Below are 24,922 nucleotides of genomic sequence, written 5' to 3'. Positions count from 1 at the left end.
CGATTTGTAATCTGTTCAAGAAAAACGATGTGTTTTTTGATATTTGTGGAGTTAGGTGGTCCGCGAGTGTTTTGTTATTGGTTAAGTGGTCCTTGGTGTGAACATTTTTGAGAAACACTGATATAAGAGGATGATGCGTTAAAAACAACAACATAATCCAGGGTTTTCTTAGAAAGGATTTAAAATTATCATTAACACACCAATAAAACAAAACACACACACAATGTTTTTAAATAAAGGACCACACTTTTTAAAAGAATATATACTGATAGAGAAAATATGATACAATGCAAAAAGACAAGTCTCGCTGCAGCTACTGTTTGAGAAAAAATTACTTTTCAACCTGAGCCTTTTTTGACAGGAAACAACAATTAACAGGAAGAAATTGCCTTCACTCTGACTGTGAGGGAGGTTTTTAAAGCCAGTCTTTGTCTATGGACTAACAGCCAATCAAGCAAACAGTAATGTCACACTCTTTTTACGGCTCATCGTAAAAAACCTGTTGTTTAAATGAAACCATTTCCCAGTTCAGAAATACATCCTTAAAATGTGTTTATAACGTTAACGAAATGAAAGCGCTTTGTGGTTCAGCACACATTTTGTGGAGCAAATGGCTTAAGATAAGCCATTAAGGATGTATTCTGCCCTAAATCACTCTTGAGGACGGCTTGAAAGTCATTTCTCTTTCAGGTACCTGCGTTTATCTTCTCTAAAAGTTGTTGGTCTCCTAACCACCCCCCTTTGTTAACTTTGAAAACAGAGTCACGCTCTGCCTCAAAACACTGCAGTGCTTTTAGGGATGCACGTCCATGTTCTCTGTTCTCACGCACAACGAGGGAGAATGCTGACCTTTCAGCAGGATACGAGAGAATAGATTGATTTAGTGTGGGTTGCCGTGATTTCACCCAAAAACATGCCGCAATTAGGATCTATTTCTGTCTGTATTCAGGGCTGCCTCGTGATTCCCCCCTCCCGTCTGCATCCTCCTTTGTGCAGCCCTCCCTCCTCCGCTCTTATTTCTCCTCACTTTTCTGGTTTAGCTGTATAGCTCTCTTTCTCTGCATGTGGGTTTGTGTTTTCAGGCTCTCTCTTTGAAGAAAATAAAACTAAGATAGGCCTGTCCGAACCAAATAAAGCAGCACTAACGCCCAGAATAGTTGAAGTGCATTGTTGAACCATATAGCCTTAAACATGACTACTGTTAAACTAGTCAGACCACCACACACCCAAACATTACTCACATGTGCATACATTAAGTGGGCTGTCTCGTGGTGTATCTCTAAGGCCATAAAAGGTTGTTGTGCTCCCTATCTCTGTTTCTTATCCTATATCTAATAGAACTGCTCGGGTCTTGATAGATTGAGTGGGGAAGTTCATGAGATCTTTCGAGGGTTATCAAGAATCACTTTTATCCAATGACCTGTCCCCTCTCTGTCTGTGTCTGTTCTCTTGTTCCGATTAACCCAGCCACATCTTTGTTCTTGTTTTGTGTCTATATCTACGCCGGGATCCGGAGTCGAGGCTGATCCTCTTGCTGTAGTCCTGTGTCTTGGATCCTCTATCCTGAGTTCTGGATTAAGTCGTGGACTTCGGGTCGTGGCTGAACCTGTCTCTGCGGTCCTGCCTTGGGTCTCGTCATGCTGCCTCCCTGAAGGCTTCCACAGGATTGTAGCTGACATCCTCGTGGGTTCATCTTCTTATTACAGACACATGCATTTCCTAACATTCGGCCTATATGCTGTAACATGTATTATCTCTTCGATTTACACACGGCATCTATTGCACGTCTGTCCGTCCTGGGAGAGGGATCCCTCCTCTGCTGCTCTCCCTGAGGTTTCTCCCATGTCCCCCTTAAACTGTGGGTTTTCTCTGGAAGTGTTTCCTTGTACGATGTGAGGGTCTAAGGATAGAGGGTCTAAGGACAGAGGGTCTAAGGACAGAGGGTGTCGTTTTTCTCATACTGATATTCTGAACAATCCGTGCTGTTGTATTTGCTGTAAAGTGTCTCTACTGTAGGCTATTTTTATTATATGTACAGCACTTTGGCCCGACCAAAAATCGTTTATAAATGTGCTATATAAATAAAACTTGATTTGATTGATTTCATTTGATAAAAGCAAACTCAAAACCCATCTCTTCTGATCTGTCTTCCTTGTAAACTAATTTCCATCACCTAGTTTCCGTTCAACATTACCATCACTTCAGTCACATGCTTTTATCACATGGCAATACTTTACATGTCACTTGTTAGACGCTTTTATCCAAAGCGACTTACGTACTCAATACTGTGGGCAATCCCCACAGGAGCAATTTGGGGTGAAGTGTCTTGCCCAGGGACACAACGACATACTGACTGCAGTGGGACTCAAACTTAATCCACTGAGCCACACCCTCCCAATCCTTATGTTGATAATAATGTTGTATAATGTTTTTATAATTGTTATGCTTTGACATTTGTATTTTGTTTTTGTCTTTGCTATGTTTGCTTTGTATAGACCTTTGAGACATTTCTTGTGATTTGGGGCTATAATACATTTTGATTTGATTTGATTGATAAGACTGTTGTTCAAAGTGTGTCCTGCTTGTATTAAACAAGACACATTCCCAACACCCGCAAAACATCTTAACATTGCTTGTAGAACATGCCTTCACATGCACACAAAAAACCTCCCGTAAAAGAAAAAGGGTCCTCACCCTACTGATGGCGAACAGAAGGCCGGGCGTGCTGGTGCAGACTCCAGTGAAGCAGTATCTCAGCCTCCAGTAGAAGAGGTGCTCAGAGACGAAGGTGATGATGGAGAGCCCCATGGCGGTGGCCAGCATGTAGAAGACCCCGGCCATGTTGTCCACATCTAGCTGACTGGACATCACTTCGTTCTTCTCATTGTGGCAAATTCCTGTCAGCCACTGGGCTTCCAGCTCCTCCATTTCACCTGGAAAGCAAGAGAAAAGAGAAAGACTCAAATCCTTCCCTGAATGGCTCACCTGTGTTCCTAAAAGACTCAAACTATGAGACACATTTCTACTGGAGTTCCTTTATGGGCTGTTGCAAAATCTTCTTGGATTTTATATTTTCTTTTTGGGGTTAAATTATTTTATTGTAAATGGTGATATCACCTGAAAAGAGGGACATCATTAACATTAACTAAAAGGAAGAAGGGAAGTTTGGTCGTTTTCAATTTGTATTTAAGTAGTTTTTCAACACAAAAAGGATCTGTTTCATGTATTTTTGTAAAAAAAACACGTCTACATTTGGGTCAATTTAGCTTTAAAAGTGTCAGTGTCGATAAATGTCTTTTTTTCTTTAGGGGTTGTTGTTAAAAAGAAATGCCTGCCACTGGGCTTCAGGTCGCCTTCATGTCGCCTGATAGGGCAAAGAGATTGTTTCTTTAGTGTTTATAAAAGAAAGAAAGGTAGAAAGACCTTATCTTTTTCCATCCCTCACTCTGTATTCACTTTCCTCAGCCCCCCCCCCCCCCCACCCCCTTCTCCCTCTTTGGCTTCCTCCGTGACATTTGGCGCGTGGCTAATCCAATCTGTGTCATTCAGGGCTGGATAACGAAGGCTGCTAGTGGGGAAAGACACATATCATGGTGATGTTCAGTGAGATGTCTTGAGGGGGCAGACTCACTAACACACCATTAAACCTTTCGGAGAATTGACGAGAATTTGTATCCTCCTGGATGTTTAAATAAATGAATAGCCGTATCTAGCGTTTCTAATACAACATTAGGAGGTGCTTAAAATTGGCAGCAAAAGAAAAGAAGATACACACATTATACGGTCATTTTTCTATCTGTCTATAAGGGAAAAGCTTCGGGGAGTTATGACTTGCTTGCACTTGATGTAACTGCGGGATAATGTATTGCTGAAATTAAAAATGTTAAGCCATCAGACAACTCAAGCAATAGTCTGGAGACCAGTCAGTTGCAACACAAGAACACCAGTCTATACCCACCATTTTGAGGCATGTGAAAATGTTTGAAGCATTTAATAATACATTGTTTTTTGAGTCCTGTTACAAAACCTTCTGTCATCTCATTTAAATAATTATGAACCTCAAATACGAAATCCATTCCAGTTCAGCACACTCACTTATTTCAAGTTTCTTCAGAATGCTTATCTGCACTCTACTTCATAAATACTGGAGCACAATAAGTCCAGACCCTGACTGACTGATATTAAAGTCTGACAGATTGCAATCTTGCAACACTGTTGAAACTAAATGTGGACTATTTCTGCTTTTACGAAAAAATTTACATTTAATCGGGATTGTGCTTTCGGGAACTAGGATTAGAAAGTAGTGAGAACACCAACTTGGGACTTTTCCATAGTGTTGCTAAACTGGCGCTGCATGAGAAAACAGTTTTTCCATTTCCATTCAGGATACATATGACATGTGAGTGCCATGTGTTTCCAATTGTCTCTCTCTCTCTCAGTGTGTGTGTTCTTCACCTCCCTCCACCCTTCTCTGTGCCCATCTTCGCTCTTGTCTGTGAAACGCCATATGCTCTGCACCCAATCTCAGTCTATCTGATCAAGTAGCATCTGCCAGGACACAGAGTCACTATCATCTATCAAGGACCTGCCCTCCCCCTTGCCATCTCTCTTCCTCTCTACCTGACACAAAGTCAAGTCCTCGTCTTCCTCTCAAACCATACTCCTTTGCTGATCCTCTCTTTGACCTCTCTCTGGCCATAATGCTCACTTTCTCTTTATTACTTTTGGAGAGGACACATCCTGCTCATTCATTTCACATTTCCCTGTGTTGGATTTTTATATTTGCTGTTGTAATTTATTGTCTTCTGTTTGCGATTGTAGTAATGTGGTATTTATTATTTCCATGTACAGCACTTTGGCTCGACCAAAAAACGTTTTTCAAATGTGCTATATAAATAAAACCTGATTTGATTTGATTCGCCGGTTCATATTTGTATTTTCTGTCTCTACTGGGACACGTCTCCATACTTTAATGTTCAAAAAGCCCTTTATTTTCTCATACTTCCTGTGCTGCAGCACCTCTTTTCACCCTCTGTCTGAAACCAGAGCCCAGTGTGCTCTGATTGGCTAGCTGACCGGCTCTGTTTTGATTGGTCAACTGCTTAGAGATGTCCAATCCCTTAGCCTATCAGGTGCAATGTGTTGTAGTACTACCCAATATAAGTGTTACGTAGTGATGTCACTAAGGAGTCCAATGGAGTGTGTGGGAGAGAAACCTCCTCTCTGGGGGATGGTATCCTTTACAGACCATTTACATGCACTAAAACCTAGATAACACCACAGGAAAGGGTTATAGAGCCTCTTGAAACAAGGCTGTAGTTATTAACTGCAAACACTTATATTTATAGATTTATAAAACACCCTCTGTGTGTATTTGCATTAAATGAGAAGAGCAACAAGATGAAACGGCATTATTAAAAGCGAGACGAAAACAAAAACACTGAACCAGATGTTTTTCAGAAATGATCCAGCCATTGCATATGACGGAGCGCGGCCTGTGTGCTCCGGAGCCCTGATCAGATTTGGTTGGAGAGGATTATTGTGACACCAATGTTCATTTCATCAACGTCAGTGCACTTAATGTGAGTGGCTGTGAACGCTCGCATCAGCAGAATGCTTTCGTTGTAAAATGTAAATGAATCTGTCACGAAAAGCTCGAGCTGTTCCACTCTCTGTTTTGCGGCAGTTGGAAATTGTTTATGTAAGAACTTCTGAAGCTACTGTAATAAAAGAATGTGGTGATTCGGATAGAGCAATGCTTACACACACACACACACACACACACACACACACACACACACACACACACACACACACACACACACACACACACACACACACACACACACACACACACACACACACACACACACACACACACACACACACACACACATGCAGATCTGGTGCTGCAGCAACGAATATATTAGAATAACTTACACACTCTGCCCTCTGTTTGGAGCAGCCTTTTGTGTCCAGAATAACATCAAAGGACTATTTATACTTCACTGCTTTCCTTCTGTGCTGTCAGCAGACAAGGCAGTGGATTCATGTGTGTGTGTGTGTGTGTGTGTGTGTGTGTGTGTGTGTATCAGCGCGTGATTCTGGCAAAGAACAATGTAACCTTTTGCCTTCGCGGACAGTGTCTTGCACTTTGAATTTGGGTATGAGAACGCCGTGTGAGTGTGTGTCTCACCATCTCCGATGATGGCCAGGATAGCCAGATCCACCTGTCGTTTCCAGTAGGAACCTTTCTGGAGAGCAATGCCGTAACCAGTGGTAGCAAAGATGTACCTGAACACAAGCACAGCCAATGAACACAACACAAACAGAAGACATCTTCACCGTCAAACAAATCTTCTTAATGTTCCTCTAGAAGGTGTACCTCACACATATAAACGTGGTGAAGTGGACATTTAGGTCGCAGATGAACAATCAAAAAGACAGATTGTTGTGCCCAAAGACAAGCTCTCAAAGGGTAGATTCCAGTTCCATCTCATAACAATGCAGCCCCATATGTACATTGGAACACTTTTGGCCGCTTTAAGTACCCCTCCGCTCCGCACTGGCCTAGAAAAGGTCCCTTCTTAATGCAACTTTTAGTGTTTAATTGCTTTAAAAGCGGATCTCTTTGCAGCCGGTACGGAGAGGAGAAACAATTGACAAAGACCAATCATACTTACAATGTAAATACGGGCATGAGAGTGTTGCTCTAAGACACACTTCAACAACAATTATGATGTACCTATCCATTAAAAAAATCTAATTTAAACATATTTAATTGATGTACATTTTTGTCGAATGCATGTGCAATCTGGCACCTGAAGATTTTTGACCGGTTGATTGTGTTGGTTTCCCGCCAATAGGTCCAGACGTTGGCATAGTTTGGTAAATAGCCATCTGTAAAAGACTTTTCTGTTTTCTTTTGTTCTGATTGAACGAACAAGATATAACGTGTGTTTCAGTGACCTTTAGAGGAGCTGGTAAACACATGTTGTTACCTTTGAACAGAGGCAGGCTAGCTGTTTCCCCCTGTTTTCACTCGTTGTGCTAAGCTAAGTTAGCCAGCTGCTGGTGGTAGCTTCATACTTACTGTACAGACATGAGGGTGGTCATTCATCTCATCTAACTCCCAGCAAGAAAGCGAACTTTTACATTTATACGTTTGCGTTACAAATATAAAACAAACCCTTAACGCAAGTTGACGCAATGGATTGGGCCAAAGAATGGCAGGATCAGACGATGAAGTGAAGACAATCCACGCTTAAAAGTGTCTTTTGAAAAGAATTAAAGCTTTGGTTACCCGCTGCCAATGGTCACCAGCTTACATCCCTCATCTCTGCCGGCCGCGTAGTTCAACACCGCGGCATCGTAGATGAAGGCGTCCAGTTTCCTGCAAAGGAGGAGAAACAAGACCCGAGGAAAGAGACAGAAGAAAACAGACAGAGGGAAGGGATAAAGATGCATGAGGGGTTTCAAGGTGTGTTGTTGTTGAAAGAGTGAGGACAAAGTGCACAGACGGAGGAGACGGAGAGCGGGAGAGGCAGCTTATTTTTCAGAACGTGTTGTTTGTGGATCAATTGGAAGGTGTTAAATCATCTACACTAGGAGCGTGATCCAAGCGTAACCGAACACACAGAGGACGCAGCGGGGAGGGGCTGCGGTTCAATACAGCACGCTTCGCTGGTGATCGGACCTTGGAGGCACATGGCCGACCTAAACACACTTCTGACAGACACAATCTCACTTTCTGCCTCCGTCCACACACACACACACACACACACACACACACACACACACACACACACACACACACACATATAATAGGGAAGGTTGCGAAGTAGAACGTAGCAACGCCAAGATTCCAGACTGACATTTCCCGTGTAACTGATGCCATTACTAACCGCTGCTCTTTCACTCTCTCCTTGTTGGATCGGACACACACACACACACACACACACACACACACACACACACACACACACACACACACACACACACACACACACACACACACACACACACACACACACACACACACACACACACACACCCACACACACCACACACACACACACACACACACACACACAAAGAGAGCCTTGCTAATAGTGCAGTGACTGGCTGGCATTTACTGAATGTCAGATCCAGCCCTCTAACGGAGGCTCACAGCCGATACTTCAGCTGTGTAATTAGCTTAACCCAGCACTGGCTCCATCCACACGCAGGCGGTGTGTCCAAACATGTAGGGAACCAGCCGCGTGTGTCCGTCTGTGTCCGTCCGTGTGTGTGTCCACTTGCGTATCAGTGTGATTGTGGCTGCTCACTGTGTGCCTGCCAGCAGCCAGACATACTGCAGCTCTAATGGCTTGGAGAGGGATTTAGCCATCACAATATGTCATACCTTTTTTCCGGATCGGATTAAATGTCCTTTTTTTTGCCACTTTTCATTTATACCTCTGAATGTAATCTCTAACACGGCATTTAGTGTGACTGTTCATCGTGTTTGTCACCACTACAGGGACGCTGCAGTGCAGTACATAACATGAACTCCATCTTGACCCCGAATAAAACATTTTAGCTTCTTCAGAGATCCTAATACACATTGAATTGGAAATTCTAAATGTTTCATGGTTTGACCTTTTTCTAGAAAGTTTCTGCATAAACGTCGCCCTAAGACAGGGGTGTCAAACTCATTTTCATCTCTGGCCACATTCGCATTATGGTTGCACTTAAAAGGGCCGGTTGTAACTTTAAGACTATATCAAAATACATATATAAATATTTAATATATATAAAATAATGTATTATATTACATTATTGCCTCTGCATTGGATTGTTATCGGATAGGGTAATAACTTCATAATTAACTCGGTCTGAAAGCAGAAGTCTAGGGCAAATAATTGCAAGTCTCTTCAGTGAGAACGTCACGAAATGATTTTTTTTAAAGAACAGCAAAATAAAAATAAAAAGTGACATTTTGAAAAAAAAGTCAAATTTTGAAAAAAAAGTCAAATTTGAGAAAAAGTCAAATTGTGAGAAAAAAAGTCCAATTTCAGATGCATTGTGCTCCATGTATGGGCAACGTGCTTCTGTACATCGCCATGTAACCGTACAACAAACATACTATATTCTTTGCAAGCTCTTGTGGGGCCACATAAAATGAAGTCGCGGGCCGGATTTGGCCCCCGGGCCTTGAGTTTGACAACCCCGGCCCTAAGACATCAACGTGTCTGTATTCCACCGCAGAACAGAAAGGCTATTTTATGCATCAAACATTATGTTTCAGTTCAAACATTTAAGGTTGTTTTTAAGACTGACAGCAGCACTGTGTCATACAACTCCAGGGGTCCGCCTGAGAGGAAAGGAAACACAAACAGTTCAGGTTGAAGGCCCATGAGAGCCTTCGTGTTGCATCTCTGAAAACACTGGAAGTTACCACAACAGCAGTAAATCCTCTGCTCCTCTGAATCCATATAGGCATGTGAGACTTTGTGCAGTGCCATGACTTCCCACCGTCATCGTGTTCCCAAAAGAACCCTGCATTGGGATCCTGCTGTGCAGACAGTGCAGACAGAGGGCGTGTTCCTCCTGTTGCTCTTGTGCGCGAGGACACTGGCATAATGTGGATATGAACGCATCAATATTCATCAACATGTTATCAGGAATTGACCTTTACACATTCGAAACCTCGCTGGTACTGCGGGTAATTTAAGTCCCGTAATCAATTCAACTCCTCGGTGCATCGTTGTGCGTCTTGTGGCTGCAACAGATTTGGCATGTAAAGCCTGTCAGCATTATGTGTGATCACAGCTAATCCAGCCATCGAGCCTCAAACAGCTGAACGCCGCCGCGTTGCTCATCTGCTAATACCGCAGAATAGAATTATCAATGAGGGTATTACTGGATACACGCGCCCGCAGCCAGCCGTGTGTGCGGATACACACGAGCGGTACGTCTAAGCTTGCGTGCGTGTCTCATTAGCAAACCGGGGTTTTGCTTATCTGTATTTACCTCGGTGCTGTATGTTAATGCAACAACACAGGCGAGGGCATGACACATGCAGCAGTGGTTTACCCTAGGTGTTTACATTCACTTTACGTATGACTAATGGAGGAGAGCGAGTAAGCTCGAGATACATATCTGCATTTTTTTACCACGAGGCAGCCCGTCCTTCAAATGGAGAACTCTGATTGGATCCAACCCTGTAGCCATTAACCAATCAGTTATAACATCTTGTCATATCACCCGATCAACCTTATGTCCTCTACTGCCAACATGTTTTTCTCTTACACCAGATCTCCATTCCTTAATGTCCCACCCCCCGTCCTTCCATGTCCCCTTCCTCTATCTCCCGTCCCATTCCCCTTTCCACTCGTACCCTCAATGTCCTCTTTCTCTTGCCCTTCCCTTTCCATCCCATTACCACCTTCTTCTCCTCTTGTCTCTTTGCTCTCTACGCCTGCCCTTCACACTTCCTCCCTTTCCTCCAATCAGGTCTCCTGCCCTTGGCCCCCTACCCCTCCCCTCTTATTCCCATGCGATTGTGGAATGAGAGTCAACCCTCTGCCTCTGCTCCTCCTGCCTTGAGCTCTGCTTTTCCCTTTTCACCTCATCCATTCAACCCTAATGATTCCAATCGTTCACTCTAACTGCGGTGATAAGCCTTCCTCTCTCTCTTACACACACGTAATATGGAAGCATATTGACAACAAAAGATCTAAGAGAGCATAAAGACAATTCTGAGCGCTATTCAGTCTGCAAGGCGACATTTGAGAGAGCACAGGCGAAGATTTGTAAGAGCAGAGCTTCAAGATTTGAGAGTTAAAAATAAAATCCCTCCAAAGAGGGCCATATACAGTATGCTGAGGGCCAACATGTTATGTGACTATTTAATGCATCTATCCCTTATCGTTTAGACTACACAATCCATGTTAAGCAGCATTTGGTTTGCACTATACATCCTGGCAACCAGACTGATACCCATAGTGTGCTATTCAAACTGGTAGGTATGTCTTTCAAGAAAGATTATATAACTTTTCCCGTTAAAACTACTTGAAAGAAATGGATAAAGTCTAATAAAATAACCCTTCTCTTTCAGGAGAATGGCTCCGATGTAGATATACAATTCCTCTATTGAATAGCCGAACCATTTGTCACGCTCCGACGCTGCCCTTCTGCGTCGGCAAATCTAATTCTGCTTTTACAGATCCGTCCCTTTGCGCTTTCAAAGGTTTACTTGCAGACTGAGTAGCGCTCAAATTTGTTCTGTGCTCTCTCAAAATGTGTGTCGTCAATATACTTCCATTGCAGCCCCACCACCGGTCCTATGGTAGAGACCGGTACTAAAAATAGCCCCTGCTGTTCCCAATGTGGAAACCCATTTATCCCCTGTCTCAGAGGAGCTGTCACACACACACACACACACCACACACACCACACACACACACACACACACACACACACACACACACACACACACACACACACACACACACACACACACACACACACACACACACACACACACACACACACACACACACACTGGAACACATGACAGAAAGCACACACACATCTATTTGTAGGAGCCCAACAACAGAGTTTCTTTTAGAGGTTGACAGGTGAATATGTTTTGCATTACTGAACACGTATTTGATCACGGATCAGTAAAGGGAACCTCTAACTCGCAATCATGCACACATAGTGTTCCCTTACCCCGTTTTGAGGGTGACAAGTGCGTCCACGACTCCGGTTTGATGATACTTTGTCATGTACTGGTGCATAGCGGGGTAGTTTTTCCTGATGTTTCTCTCTGTTGATCCGTTTGGAACCGTCCCGAAGCGGAACGGAGGCGAGTATGCGTACGGGTTCTGAAACTGTGTTGGAGGAAAGATGGAGAAGAAGCAAGAAGAGAGGATAAACATGGCGCGAAGGAGTGACAGAATCGTTTCCAAAGATGTGTGTGTTTGTGCTTTTGTTCTGTTTTATCCGTCAATAAGTAGGACGCAAGCACACAAAGGGTAGGTTTCACCAATGGGTAGCTTATTCGTCAGATTGAAGAGATGGACTTTCCCTTCATTGTCTTGATTAGATATATTTAATTCTCCCCAAAACAAGTACTAATGTAATACAAAAATTGCATTATACACATTTGGAAAGCACCTTATTTTGTAGTAAATGTTGGTTTTCAGTAAGAAAAGTTAAAATGTTACCTATTGTATCAAAGTCCTTACTGAGACACAAATCAATGTATTGCTCTAATTCAAAAGTATTGTAAAACCTGTTGCCATTTCCATGTTATCGCTGTTTAAAAAGGACATATATTGACTTACAATCCATGCTGAGGTAGCCACACGCTGCATCTGAATTTATAATGAAGCTATTATGCAGACGGTTCATGGTGGTATACTGTTCATGCAGACTTGAAAGGCAGAACACTGTTTAAACTTTTATCCATATCCTATCTGCACATTAAAGATATCAACACATTGCTTTCTTTCACCAATGCAAAATACCTCGCTTGATCCCTATCCACGTTAGACCTTAAGGTGCTTCTGATAACTTACACAATTCTAATTGGGCATGTTTTTCTTACCTGTTTGATCCCCTTAAACCTTATACTCCAATCAGGACTCTTTGAGACCGCAGGGCTTCAATCTGTCCCTAGTCTGATCGAGTTTCTCCATATGTCCTTTTAGGTATCATTTTGTTCAAAGGAGACACAATCTCTCACACGTCTGTCTGCTGGGGAGAGGGATTCCTCCTCAGTTGCTCTTCATGAGGTTTCTTCTATGTGTATCCCTGGCTTTTGTCTGGGGATGTTTCTTTTATCTGCAACAGACAGATTGCTCTACTGATTGCAAGGGCCCATAGGGCACATTTGGGATTTGTGACATCAGGCTACATAAATAAAAGTGACTTGACCTAAATTGACTCTTAATTTCCCTGGTTAAATACTGGCAATCCTAATGTGTCATTCTTCAGTTGGAGATCGCAGTGTAAAAAGCCCTAACTGAAACGTGATAGTCTAACCCTAACCCTAACCCTAACCCTAACCCTTTTCAACTTACCTCTGGGGTAAACGGTATCAGGGTTGTGCATGTTATAGAACATTTAGAAACAACGCAGCAGTATCTCTTACCTGGATTGAAGGCTTACCACTTAATTTATTTAAACTTAAATTACAATTATTCTCCCCTCGGCCATTTTCCAATTATACATTAGGATTAATTATACCTATATATTTCACTCTTGAAATCGTTACCCTGCTCTACAAATGTATTTTAAGTTACCCTTTCTATTTAGGCCCCTCTTTGCCCATCTACATAAACTCTTCATTTAATATTTCTACTAATTTTCAAGAGACCATAATATCCAATATTTAACATAAACATTGGATTCACCCAGACTTCAGTTGATTAGCCACAAAAGGAAACGTATTCTCTTCCTCCCTCTAACTGGATTTGTTTTCCCTTCTTTTGAGCGCTCCCATCATTTCTCTCTGTCTCCCTCCCCCCGTGTCTCCCTCAGGTGTAATCCAGTCAGTGTTCAGGTCAGAGGGTTTTGTAGTCGTGTGCTTGTCGCCCCGGTAACAACCCTCAAGCACTGCAGTAACAATCTACCCTTATTGCCAGAAACAGACAAACCCTATCAATTAGAAGTGTTTATTATAGGCTCCACTCCAACCAGTGTGTGTGTGTGTGTGTGTGTGTGTGTGTGTGTGTGTGTGTGTGTGTGTGTGTGTGTGTGTGGCCTAGCATTACTGTACTTGTGGGGACCTACATCTCTTTACACAGTCACGTGTGGGGACTCGCCGCCCTTATGGGGACAAATTCTTGGAGGTCCCCATGAGGGGAATCATTAATTTTAGGGTGAAGACTTGGTTAGGTTTAGGGTTAGGGTAAGGGTTATGCATGTGTTGGTTATGGTTAGGGTAAGTCTCCAGGAAATGCATGTAAGTCAATGTATACATGGTATGTGTGTGCGCAAGCGTGTGTGTGTGTGTGTGTGTGTGTGTGTGTGTGTGTGTGTGTGTGTGTGTGTGTGTGTGTGTGTGTATGTTGTGCACTCAATATTATTAAAACAGCTGTAAAATAATAATTCAATAACCTTCCTAATCGATGTTTTGCTTCACTTTCAACACAGTGGTGACTTAACTTATAGGTAAATTAGTTGCATAATAATATCATTTGTGTTCAGTTTCTTCAAAACCTACACAATTAACTAACTTAGAACAACGTCAATCAGCACGCTGCCTTTTCCCCCGCACTTTTATATTGCTTAAGATTATTTTCCTCCCCAAAGAGCCGCCATTTCAAAAAATAAGTCCCAATATGGTTTGCGTGTTATTGTATAGAGCGAGGAACTCCTAATTAGATTCAGCTCAAGAAAGATGGATGGGTGTTATTTCTGTCCAATGTGAAATATGTATTTAAGACCTTAACAATGAACTTTCAGTTTCACTTTACAATCATAGTTATTTTAACCCTGACTACAGTATTCTCCCAATGCAAACCCAGTAGTTTTGTTTCCTTAACCCACAGAAAATGTTTTATTTGTGTTAAAAATCCGACATGTTATTGAGTTTTACATGTAACTTTAAGCTTAATGTAACTTTTACTTTATGGTAGCTTGAGTTCGGCCCGTCTTACACATTAGAATGGTCGTGATAACTGACATTCGCCTCAAAATGTCTGTTAAGTATCTGTTTAACATCTGTAAAAAAACATCTGTGTGCGTGATTGTTGAATTGTTTATGTGTACTAGTTATATCATACATGTATCTGCATTATATATGCATGTAAATATGTATGCATACTCTATCTGTCTGCCCACATGTGCATCTGTGTTGAATAATCAGGTCAGGTTAGCGGTGATGTCACGGTGTGTGTGTGTCTGCATCACGAGATGGCCCTCAGGAGACTGCCTCCTCACGCAGACCCTCCTATCGTTTCTCCATCCTCATATTCGCCTCATGTGTGGCTCTTTTAAGGTTGAGCGGAAGCTTCGAGGTCAGAAGAGGGGATGTACGAGGGGGAGAAGGGGGTCAGATCTGCAGGGGGTGATACAGATATGGACTGAACTCCTCTCGAGCTGGATAATTACCGGTGAAGGGCTTTTGAGAACCGCAGCAGCTGCTTGTAATGAAAGCTTGATGCGACGATGATGAGAAAGCGAAAGGGACGAGGATGTGTGTGTCAGACGGGTGGAGATAAGAGCACCATGAGCCACGGCCAAGCACTCCACATATCGAGTTGTTAACAGGCGATTGACATCATCTCCCAACCTTTTCTATCAAGAGGTTTTTATGTAAATGTCATTTTCGGCTGAATTTCGAAGCATAGAGGGAAAGTAAATACATCCATTATATAAGAATTATGCTTTTAATAATGTACTTTTTCTACATTAACATCAGTGCGTCCAATCTGTCTAACTCACCTCACATGCTGTCCCATTTCTATTTCAATTCTCCCCGTCCTCCTTAGTGTTGCTCCTGCTACCCTCTCCATCTCCTTGTTATGCGAGTCCTGCTGTTAGACCAGCACAGGACTCCCTTTTGAATGTGTGTCTAACTGTGTCTAGAACGTAATGCTCCTGTTTACCCATCCATCGCACCACATGCCACTTTGTTCTCCTCCAAATCCACTGTGTCTCTATTAAAGCAGCGGCTCTCAAGGTCCTTGTGCCATTTCAACTCTTAAAACAAAAATAACTGCTATTGTGGTGTCACTGCATTGTTATTCAGCTTGTAGGTGAATGTTCTCCTCAATTTTAAATCTGCCTTCTCATTCTAAAAGTAATGCAAGATCTTGATTTGGAGAAGTTTTGGTCATGTGACAAATTAGACTTTTCAAATAATTGTAAAAATACAAAATAGAAAAAATCCTACAAAGAGAGGTGCTTCATACTTAACCGGTGTAGTAATACAATGCTGCATTGATTGGAGTAAATAGGTCACATGACATAGAAGCTATTGTAAATAATTTTAAATAAAAACCTGCTGATTTGTTCATAAACATATTCACCTAAAATAGAAAAAAGAAGTACATTTGGTACAAGAGTACAATTCTGAGTCATTTGGTCACATGACATGAAGGCTATAGACACTAAATAAGTTAAGAGACTGCTGAAGATACACCAACATTCATATAAAATACCAAAATAAATACATTCGGAATTTTAAGGTCTCGTGATATAGAAGTTCTAGAAAAAATAAGGTATACCAAATTTGCCAAAGTGTTTTTGGCATCGATGGATTTCTCAAAATGTTCTCAACCTGCTTCGAAGGGCAGCTGAATCCAAGAGCGCTTATCATTGATTCCAAGTCGTTTTGGTGAATCAATCGCACCCCAGATAGAAGACGCCTTCACCACTTTAGACTCACCTTTATGTCACATTTTACAAAAAGATAGAAGAAATATAAGAAACGGCACTGTAGTTAATAATAATAATAATAACTTGAATTTATATAGCGCCTTTCATAACCTCAAGGTCGCTTTACAAAGAAACATACAAGGACAAGACATAAAACATAAAGTGCTTTCAGTCAAGGTCACACCTTTAAAGTTGCTAGATTTGCCATATCGTTCAAAATGTATTGGGGCGGCCGTGGTTTACGGGATAAATGTGTGTCCACCAAGCAAGATACTTCATCCCAATGTGCTCCAGAGGCAGTCTACCGTATTGAAGGATATCTAAAGAGCTGCAGAAATCGGACTGGCACGAGGTGCAATATTGTTTCCAGGACGAGTCCCCAACGAGAATAATAATATACAAATACCATCACTTGTCATAAAAACTCTGACAAACAAATGTTATTTATATTATTAGATACAAACGGTTTTTCTTCCTTTGAGATCTGATGCATTTGGCCACTTCTAAAACCAGGTTACTGCGGTTACTATGATGTCACCATGACCAACGGCCAACACCTCAGCAGTGCACTTGCTTGTTTAACATTTGAATGGTTAAAGTTTGTGCACTGAAAACATGCTCTACTCTGAGCTGTTAAGAAACCACAACACTGTGTACTCTTCAGAGCATAGAACATAAGACAAAGTAAAACAACTGAAGTCCTGGTGACTGTATGTTAAAGTAGGCGACTGTTTCCTAACATGTTAGTCGTAAGACATTCATAAGCAGTATAATCTACGGCTTGTTGCTGTGCCTTTGCCCCCTAGTGGTCTAACATCAGTTAAGGTAGCTTTAAGTATACCTCACTGACCGGCATCTGAATGAACGATGTTTTCTTCATCATTTGTGGGTCAGAGATGGCTCAATGTCCAGCCTCGCTCAGCATACCTGTCTGAGTGGCCGTTTACCCTTCTTGTCTGTTTCCATTCTTCCCTGGCCCTCTCTGTCTTCCCATATCTCCTTTACGTTCACCCCCATTATTCCTTTCTCCCTTCCTCAGCCGTCAACTTGGCCCATATCTGTCCGCCTGGTGTCGTGTATCATCTTGTGTGCATTGGCCTCTCGCTATTCCTCGGTCACCCTCCTGCCAGTTTCTGTACCCCTTCCTCCCTCCCTCCCTCCCTCCTTCTCTCCTTCTGTATGTTGTCAAAACCCTCTAGATCACTCTCAAATGCTCTCTCCTTGGAAGCCTCCCCCCATACCGACGTCTCTCTCTCCTCCGGAAGTCTCTACCCTTTTGTCTTGCTCTTCTTTCCCGTTTTTTTTTACATAGCACTTGACCTTTTTCTTTAATCTTTTAGCCCGTCTCTCTCCTCCCGCAGAGCCACCATTTTCCCTTCCATATCTATGCATCATTGTATTACAGTGTGAATGATCAAAGTTGTGCCTGTATAGACATTTCCGATTACATAATGGCATAACAGTGGTATTACAAGCAATGGCTATATTAAGGGACGATATTTGAAGTTATAATATTAACCTTTTGCTGAAATGGCAGAACCCTTTTTCTAGACATGCTATACAATGAAGCTAATTGTAGCGCCACACTTTGCAGACTGGAAATGTGTGTGAATGTGTGTGAAAGGATTCACCTCAAACACAAATGGAACACGACAATCAAGACACAATTCCAAATACTTGCATTGTGGATCCAAAAGTCTCAGACATTCCTTTCTTATGGATTTCCTGCGCAATCATTACAGCGGATGCTTTTACCAGCGAGAGTGGAATTACTTTTGGAGTGCACTGGAATTCTTGTATGAAATGTCACACATATACCGCATGACATTTCATATTCAATTCTCGATAGGACATGACACTTCTTTTTACTATTGTTGCAGCAAATGCATCCCTGAACTGCTTGGCTTTTAAGATAGGCACTGAAAAGGTAGTCAAGTCCTCTTTGATACTTATGAGTAAAGTACGCTCAGCACTTACGATTGTAGAACTTGTGAGTTTGAGACTTTAGAAGTGCATACATGTTGGAATACGTTTGCATTAAAAATGTGTTTTCAGCGACATAGGAAAACAGCAGCTCCAAAGCCAACATTCCCAGTGTAAGACAATGTTGTGCGTAGGCATGCTAAAATTGGTCCCTAGTTTAGGTTTCATGTTATGTGTTTAGATAGGTTCCTGTTTTATTTTGATAGTCTTGTCTACCATCTCTTAACTTGCCTGTATATATATATGAATGATTATATGAATTATTCAAGGTTAAGGTATTCATTTATATTGTATGTTAACGTATATTAAGATGTAAAAAAAAAAAAAAAGTAAAAAAAAAAAAGGGAGAAGGGGTCGGATTAAATAAGTGTAAACTTCTTCCGACCCCTTTTCGGACTTTAATTAGTTAAAGTTTTGTTGTTTATTGTTATCAGACAATGATACTACAGATTATTCAATTATTATTTAAATATTTCGTTTAGTTATTGCATTCATTTGTATAGTACTGTATCATGTCTGTATCATCTTTTGTTTCATTTGTATTTTCTTTGGTTTTACACGCTCGAAAAAATAAATAAACTAAACTAAACTAAACTACCCTCATGTGTCTAAAGTACGTTTCCTGCCTTGTCTGTTTTCCCACGGTTGTGATTGTCTAATTGTCTTCACCTGGTGTTGTCTGTCTAGTATATATAGTTCTCGTCTTCCCCTGTCTCGTTGCCAGATTGTCTCGTGCGTTCCAGCGTAAGATCATTTGGTCATTGTCCATAGAGTTATTATCGTCCATAGAGTTAAGTAAGTAGTTTTTGTAGTTTTTTGATAGTATAGGTTAGACAGTTTATTGAGTGATTGTTTTGTTGCTTTTTGTATTCAGTGTGTTATGACCTGTCTACATTAAAACACTTTATTTGGATACTTTGTTTGTCTCTGCATCGTGCATCTGATTCCACGCCCTTGTACAGCCTTAACAGACAATGGAAATGGAATAATGCAGATGCTCCTTGGGAACGTTTCTAGGCACACACAGAGAAGCCAATAGAGACGTACATTTCAAAGTTAGCTGTTTTTTATGTCACATTGCTGATTAACTATTTATTTTGTATTGTTGTATTATTCATGTTTTTTTCCTGTGGGAGTGGGGTTTGCTGATGCGGGCTACCACCAGTATTTCACTGTTCTATATGAACCATTCAATACAACTTTGACTTACAAATGAAAATGTGGTTGGGCTGTTCCTTTCAAATCTAACTTTTTAACTGACTAAAAAACCCCCTCGGCCAAATGTAACCAACAAAGTACCACTCCCAAATATCATCTATTACCTTGTTGTCGGAGAGCCCGGTGACTTGATCCACAAACTCCTCCTGGATCATGAAGGCGGCCAGGTTGGCAGTGTAGGAGGCCAGGAAGATGACAGCGAAGAAGGCCCACACTGACACTATGAACTTACTGGTAGTTCCTTTTGGGTTCTGAACAGGCACAGAGTTGTTGAACACCAGACCCCACAGCAGCCACACTGCCTTGCCCATAGTGAAGGAAGGGCCATGGGGGTCTGGAAGAGAGGACGAAGGAGAGGGATGAAGGTTTAACAGAAGAAAAGCACACAAAATGCAGAGATAAAAGTGTGTGTGGATGCGTACCTCTACCCTGCGCCAGGTTTCGGTTGAATCCAAGAGGACTGATGTACTCAAACATAAAGACAGCCATTGCAGTCACCAGTAGTAGCATCACAAACATCATGACCCACACTGATGCACTGAATGGCTCTGAGAGAGGATAAGAAGACAGAGATTAAGTATTAACACATGTTGGATTACATTTGTATATCTCTTACACATCACTTTTTCTGACACTTTCTGTCTTCCCATGAACCGAATGAATAAATAAATCACGTGGAGGAAAGTACAGCATGGCTTAACAAGCTGACTCCCCCAACCCACACACACACACACACGCGCACACACACACACTTGCATATACATAGACCACCTCCTATTTGACAGTGTGAGGAGGCGCGCAGTACAGGAAGCCCTGGTGTCAGCACTCCTGTCCTCCCTCGGAGCTCACAACACTACCGCAGGGATTAAACCGGGCTCTAATGTATGGGAGAGCACTGCTGGCAAAGAGCCGCGCACTTTAAGAGTGTGTGTGCTCGTGTGTGTGCATCCTGGCATGCGGCCAACACAGGGTATTCCTGATAAGCCCTTATAATTGCCACTTTCACAGCAGTAACGGCGCGCTGCATACATGTGAGTGTGTGTACCGCTTCACTTTTATGCTTGCGTGTGCCTTTGTGTGCAGGAACTCGGATCGACACGAACGTGACTGAGCAGCCGAAACAGGGATATCCACGACCACTCTCGGTTAAGACCCTCTCAGGTAAGTGAGAGTCGTTGTGGCGGAGAGTAGGAGTCGAGCGAAATCCCAGTGGTGAAAGAGCAAGTATTGACAGCTGCGTAACAGAGCAGCGTGTTGTCGTCTCACACACACACACACACACACACAACACACACACACAAATACCTCTCTACACTCACATAAACAGAAATAAAGCAAACAGATCTTCCTCCCTATCCCTCCTGAGTCTAAGCAACACAGTTCATTCGGTGACAGTTACCGAGAAAGGCTGACGGGGAGACTGTTCCGTTGCTACGGGAGACCATGACGCTGATCCCCGTTTCCACGAACGGGACGGAGAAATCGATGACCTCAGAACGCTCCTCATTGATCGTCAGAGATCCGACGGCCATGACGGCTTTCTTATAGACCACCTTTAAGGGCGGAGGAGAGGGAGGGATGAGGGGCGAAAGGGAGGGGGGGGAGGAAAGGGATGGATGGATGGATGAGGAGGGTGATTAGGGATGAAGGAAGCGAGACAGGGAGGGAGGAAGAGATTGATGTGAAGGGGGAGGAAGACGATATGGAAGAAGAAAGATGGTTGGTTTGAGGAAAGGTGGATGAGATGAGGATTACAAAGGGGTAAATTAAGAGGGATGGGGGGAATAAGGAGACGGATTGTGGGTAGAAGGGGAAAGAAGAGAACATAGAAAAAGAAAAGGAAGAATATTGTTTAATAATTTTGTCATTCACAGGTGTTTCACATATGAAGTGAGTGACAGTTCAGTCTGACTGGCGCTGATGCTAACAGATTAGCTTTAGACCCTCAGAAGTACAAAAACACCCATGAACAAATATGCAAGAAAACTCCCCTATTTGGTGATTTTCTTCAGCCGTCCACCGACTACATATCTTCATTATAACGCTCGAAAAACTCGAAACTAAAATAGATCCAAACTCCTGCCAAGCATACCCCAGAACATTTGAATCTCATCGACTCCACATCAATAACGTTTTTAATCCCAGGCTGATTCTTAAAATCAATATGTAAGCGGGTGTCACTGCTACATAAGATGAATGAACTTCAAATTAGTGGGAAAAGTCTGCCAAGAAATAAGATATATATATATATATATATATATATATAGCCAGCAATAAGTTTACAGTCCCAAAACGAACTCTGGGACTTCAAGTTGGAGCTGGCAATTACACTTTCTGCAGGAGTCGCTAAGATTTGTTTACTTTCCAAGCATTTACAGCTGCTGCCAACGCCTGTAGCTGAACGTGTTTTCCCTGCGCGGTGGAAGTTTTGCAAAGTCAACAACTTTTTTTGGAACATAAGGAACAGGAATATCCCGTCACAGAGACGTCTGTAATTTCTTCTCAGCCTAGGCTAACATTTCAGAGTTGCTACAAGTGAAAACTCATCAATACATTTTCTTATATCAGGAAAAGATAGCTAGTCTTTAAGGTAGCTAGTCAGTAGTCTGCTACTACTAAATCATCTCAATTATTGTATTCGTCCCACAGAGGGGAATTGTGGATTATTAAAGCACAGTGCCAGTGCATATAAAGACACACATAAAAAGGCAAGCACAGGTTCATACACAAATAAAATGTAAAAATGTCTCTTACCTCTCCCACCATCCCGTTCCAGACGTTGTTGATTTTCTTGCCATGCTTGCCATTGGTTACCAGGTAAAGGTCATAGGTGAACTTTACATACGTGGCAATCTTTTTCAGAATGTCGATGCAGAAGCCTTTGCAGCACTTCTTAACGTATGTCCCCCCAGCCTCAGTTGAGTTGCTAAAGGAACAAAAACACACACACAAAGCACATTGTTAGCCCGTGATTTCCAAACAGCAGCTGCTTTAAACAATTATCAAAAGCAGTGGAGTTTCTGTGACAGAAAACGACAGCAATTCCACAGAATAGAAGATATTATAACATGCTTGTGTCTGTGCACATTTCTGTTCTCTGCCACCTCTTACTTAACTACACAGCTCTTCCACTTTAACTTCTGATATACTGTACTGCCCATATTTAGTTGTTCAGGGTCATTTGTCATTTTATTTGCTCAAAATAATTGTATATAATATTTTGTATATTATTTATAATTAAGCTTTATATTAACATATTTTTATTATATATCTAAGGGTTTTTTTGCTTGTTTTTTTGTTGTTTTTATAATTTTTTTATTTTTATAATAGTTTAAAAAAATGGTTGTATTATATTTCTATATTGCACTGCCCATATTTAGTTGTTCAGGGTCATTTGTCATTTTATTTGCTGAAAATAATTGTATATCATATTTTGTATATTATTTATAATTAAGCTTTATTTTTTATTATTTTTGAATATTATAATTTATGATATATATATATATATATATATATATATATATTAACATATTTGTATTACATATCTAAGCTTTTTTTAAGCTTGTTTTTTTGTTGTTTTTATAAAAAAATTATAGTTTAAAAAAATTGTTTTATTATATTTCTATATTTGCACCCTTTTTTGACAATCTAATTCCTCCTACTGTGTTCTTGAATGCAGCATTTAACAAAACCTGATTCTGAGTCTTAAACCAGGTGGAGTTGTTTTTGTATAGATTTCACATTTACTTCCACCTCGATGAACCATGTTTGACTGAAAACTTGACTTGTCTTTGGGGATGAAAAACAGACTCAGTTTCCTTCTACTTGGTACATGTATACCGTATGCACGCACCCTGGGACACCTTTGAGCACAGGTCGTTCTATTCATAATTGACATCATAAAAAAATATGCTCCCTCTCTCCTCCCGCCTCTCCGTCTCTCTGGAGGTGGAGCTTTGTGATTGCGCTGCATCTGCAAGCCTTGTACCATCTGTGCGTATGCAGAAGAGTTCAGACAGTGTTCACGCACATCAACACTCAGCCACCTGGGGCGCTCATTTAACTTTTAGATGTGTGCTAATTCGGCGAAGATGACCTCGTCCTTTAGTTTCACAATAACTTAAGACACAAACTTGATGTAAAGAGAAAAGGAAAGCACATCCGGGCGAGACTCTGCAGCTGAAACTCACTTTGTCACTTTGTAGGAACTCTGTTGTGCCTGAAAAACATTCGGCATTTTTCGCCCCAAGTGCCACTTCCTGTGTGTCCCTCACTAGTCGCCATCGATCAGTGAAACGCACGTCACCCAAAGTGGAATCCGTGCATGTCTTCAGACCGGAAAAGGACTCTTTACGGTCGAATAGTTCCACACAATAGAGAACAATGCTCATTCTGGGAGAGCCAGGCGCTAATCTCTCTGCAGTTGTGAACGACAGGGTGATTATCTGCAGATATAAGTAGATAATATCTATAGCAGCTGTTCGCACTGATTTCAAATTAAATTAAGAAGCCAATTTGCATTTAAGCCCCTTTAAACATACCATGTGTCAACACAATCCGGCTCATTCCCAGCCAGAGAAGCAATATGGGTTTGGTTTCCTCGTGAATCTACTGTAACAAAGACGTTTAAAAAAAACCTCCTCGTCTTGTAATGCAATATTTATTTTCCTAACCTTTCAAGCTCGAATTATTTTCAAGCACACTGAGGCAACGGTGGCAGTTACGCAACACAGCAAAGTTAGTAGAAGGAGATAAAGTAGAATTGGTGGATGGATATATCAAACCAAACCAAACTTTTTTTATATTTGCAAACCAAACCAAAATATAAACAAATAAACAACAGTATTAACCCCCCTTTCTAGTAGCAACATATATTTTTGTGATTAATAAAAACACTTAGTACCAACAGAAGTCAATAACAGACGACTGAATATAATAAAGATGAAATAAGGATAAAATAAGAAAAATAAATTCAATTAAAAAAATGAAAATTGTAATCGACTTATACGTTATTATGTACAATTATGGATTGAGAAAAGTACAACAACTCATTAAAGTTAGATCCACCTTTACCAGCACTTTTAAATAATAATCCAATGATATAATAAATACTATTGTATATCTAATGACGACACTCTGCACTTCTACTTTAACATTTGAATGCCAGACTTATACTTCCAGCTTCTTCCACCACTACATGTGTGATTTTAAAAGGCCGATAACTTCAACAAGTCCTAATTAGATCTGTGATGATATTAATACTACAAATGATAACGGACACAAGGACCACTGAGTCAAGTGTGTGTGTCTTATCAGCTGGCGGGGGGGGGGGGGGGGGGGAGCT

The 24,922-nt window shown here is 41.5% G+C and overlaps 1 protein-coding gene across 1 annotated transcript in view; it reads right to left on the bottom strand.

The window, feature by feature from the left end:
- grin2aa (glutamate receptor, ionotropic, N-methyl D-aspartate 2A, a) overlaps nt 1-24,922 on the bottom strand; it is a 170,700-nt gene that overhangs the window by 5,065 nt on the left and 140,713 nt on the right. The window contains exons 7-14 of the mRNA XM_034089639.2: nt 22,333-22,504; nt 20,978-21,131; nt 20,001-20,126; nt 19,683-19,912; nt 11,719-11,879; nt 7,304-7,393; nt 6,197-6,294; nt 2,695-2,933 (exon numbers count right to left, since the gene is read on the bottom strand). Of these exons, the coding sequence (XP_033945530.2) occupies nt 2,695-2,933; nt 6,197-6,294; nt 7,304-7,393; nt 11,719-11,879; nt 19,683-19,912; nt 20,001-20,126; nt 20,978-21,131; nt 22,333-22,504 (1,270 nt within the window). The remainder of the gene's footprint in view (nt 1-2,694; nt 2,934-6,196; nt 6,295-7,303; nt 7,394-11,718; nt 11,880-19,682; nt 19,913-20,000; nt 20,127-20,977; nt 21,132-22,332; nt 22,505-24,922) is intronic.

The sequence above is a fragment of the Pseudochaenichthys georgianus genome, chromosome 8 (genome assembly GCF_902827115.2).
Source record: "Pseudochaenichthys georgianus chromosome 8, fPseGeo1.2, whole genome shotgun sequence".
NCBI classification, from domain to species: Eukaryota; Metazoa; Chordata; class Actinopteri; order Perciformes; family Channichthyidae; genus Pseudochaenichthys; species Pseudochaenichthys georgianus.
Note: the sequence above shows the minus strand (reverse complement) of the source record. Positions and strands in the feature narration are given on the sequence as shown.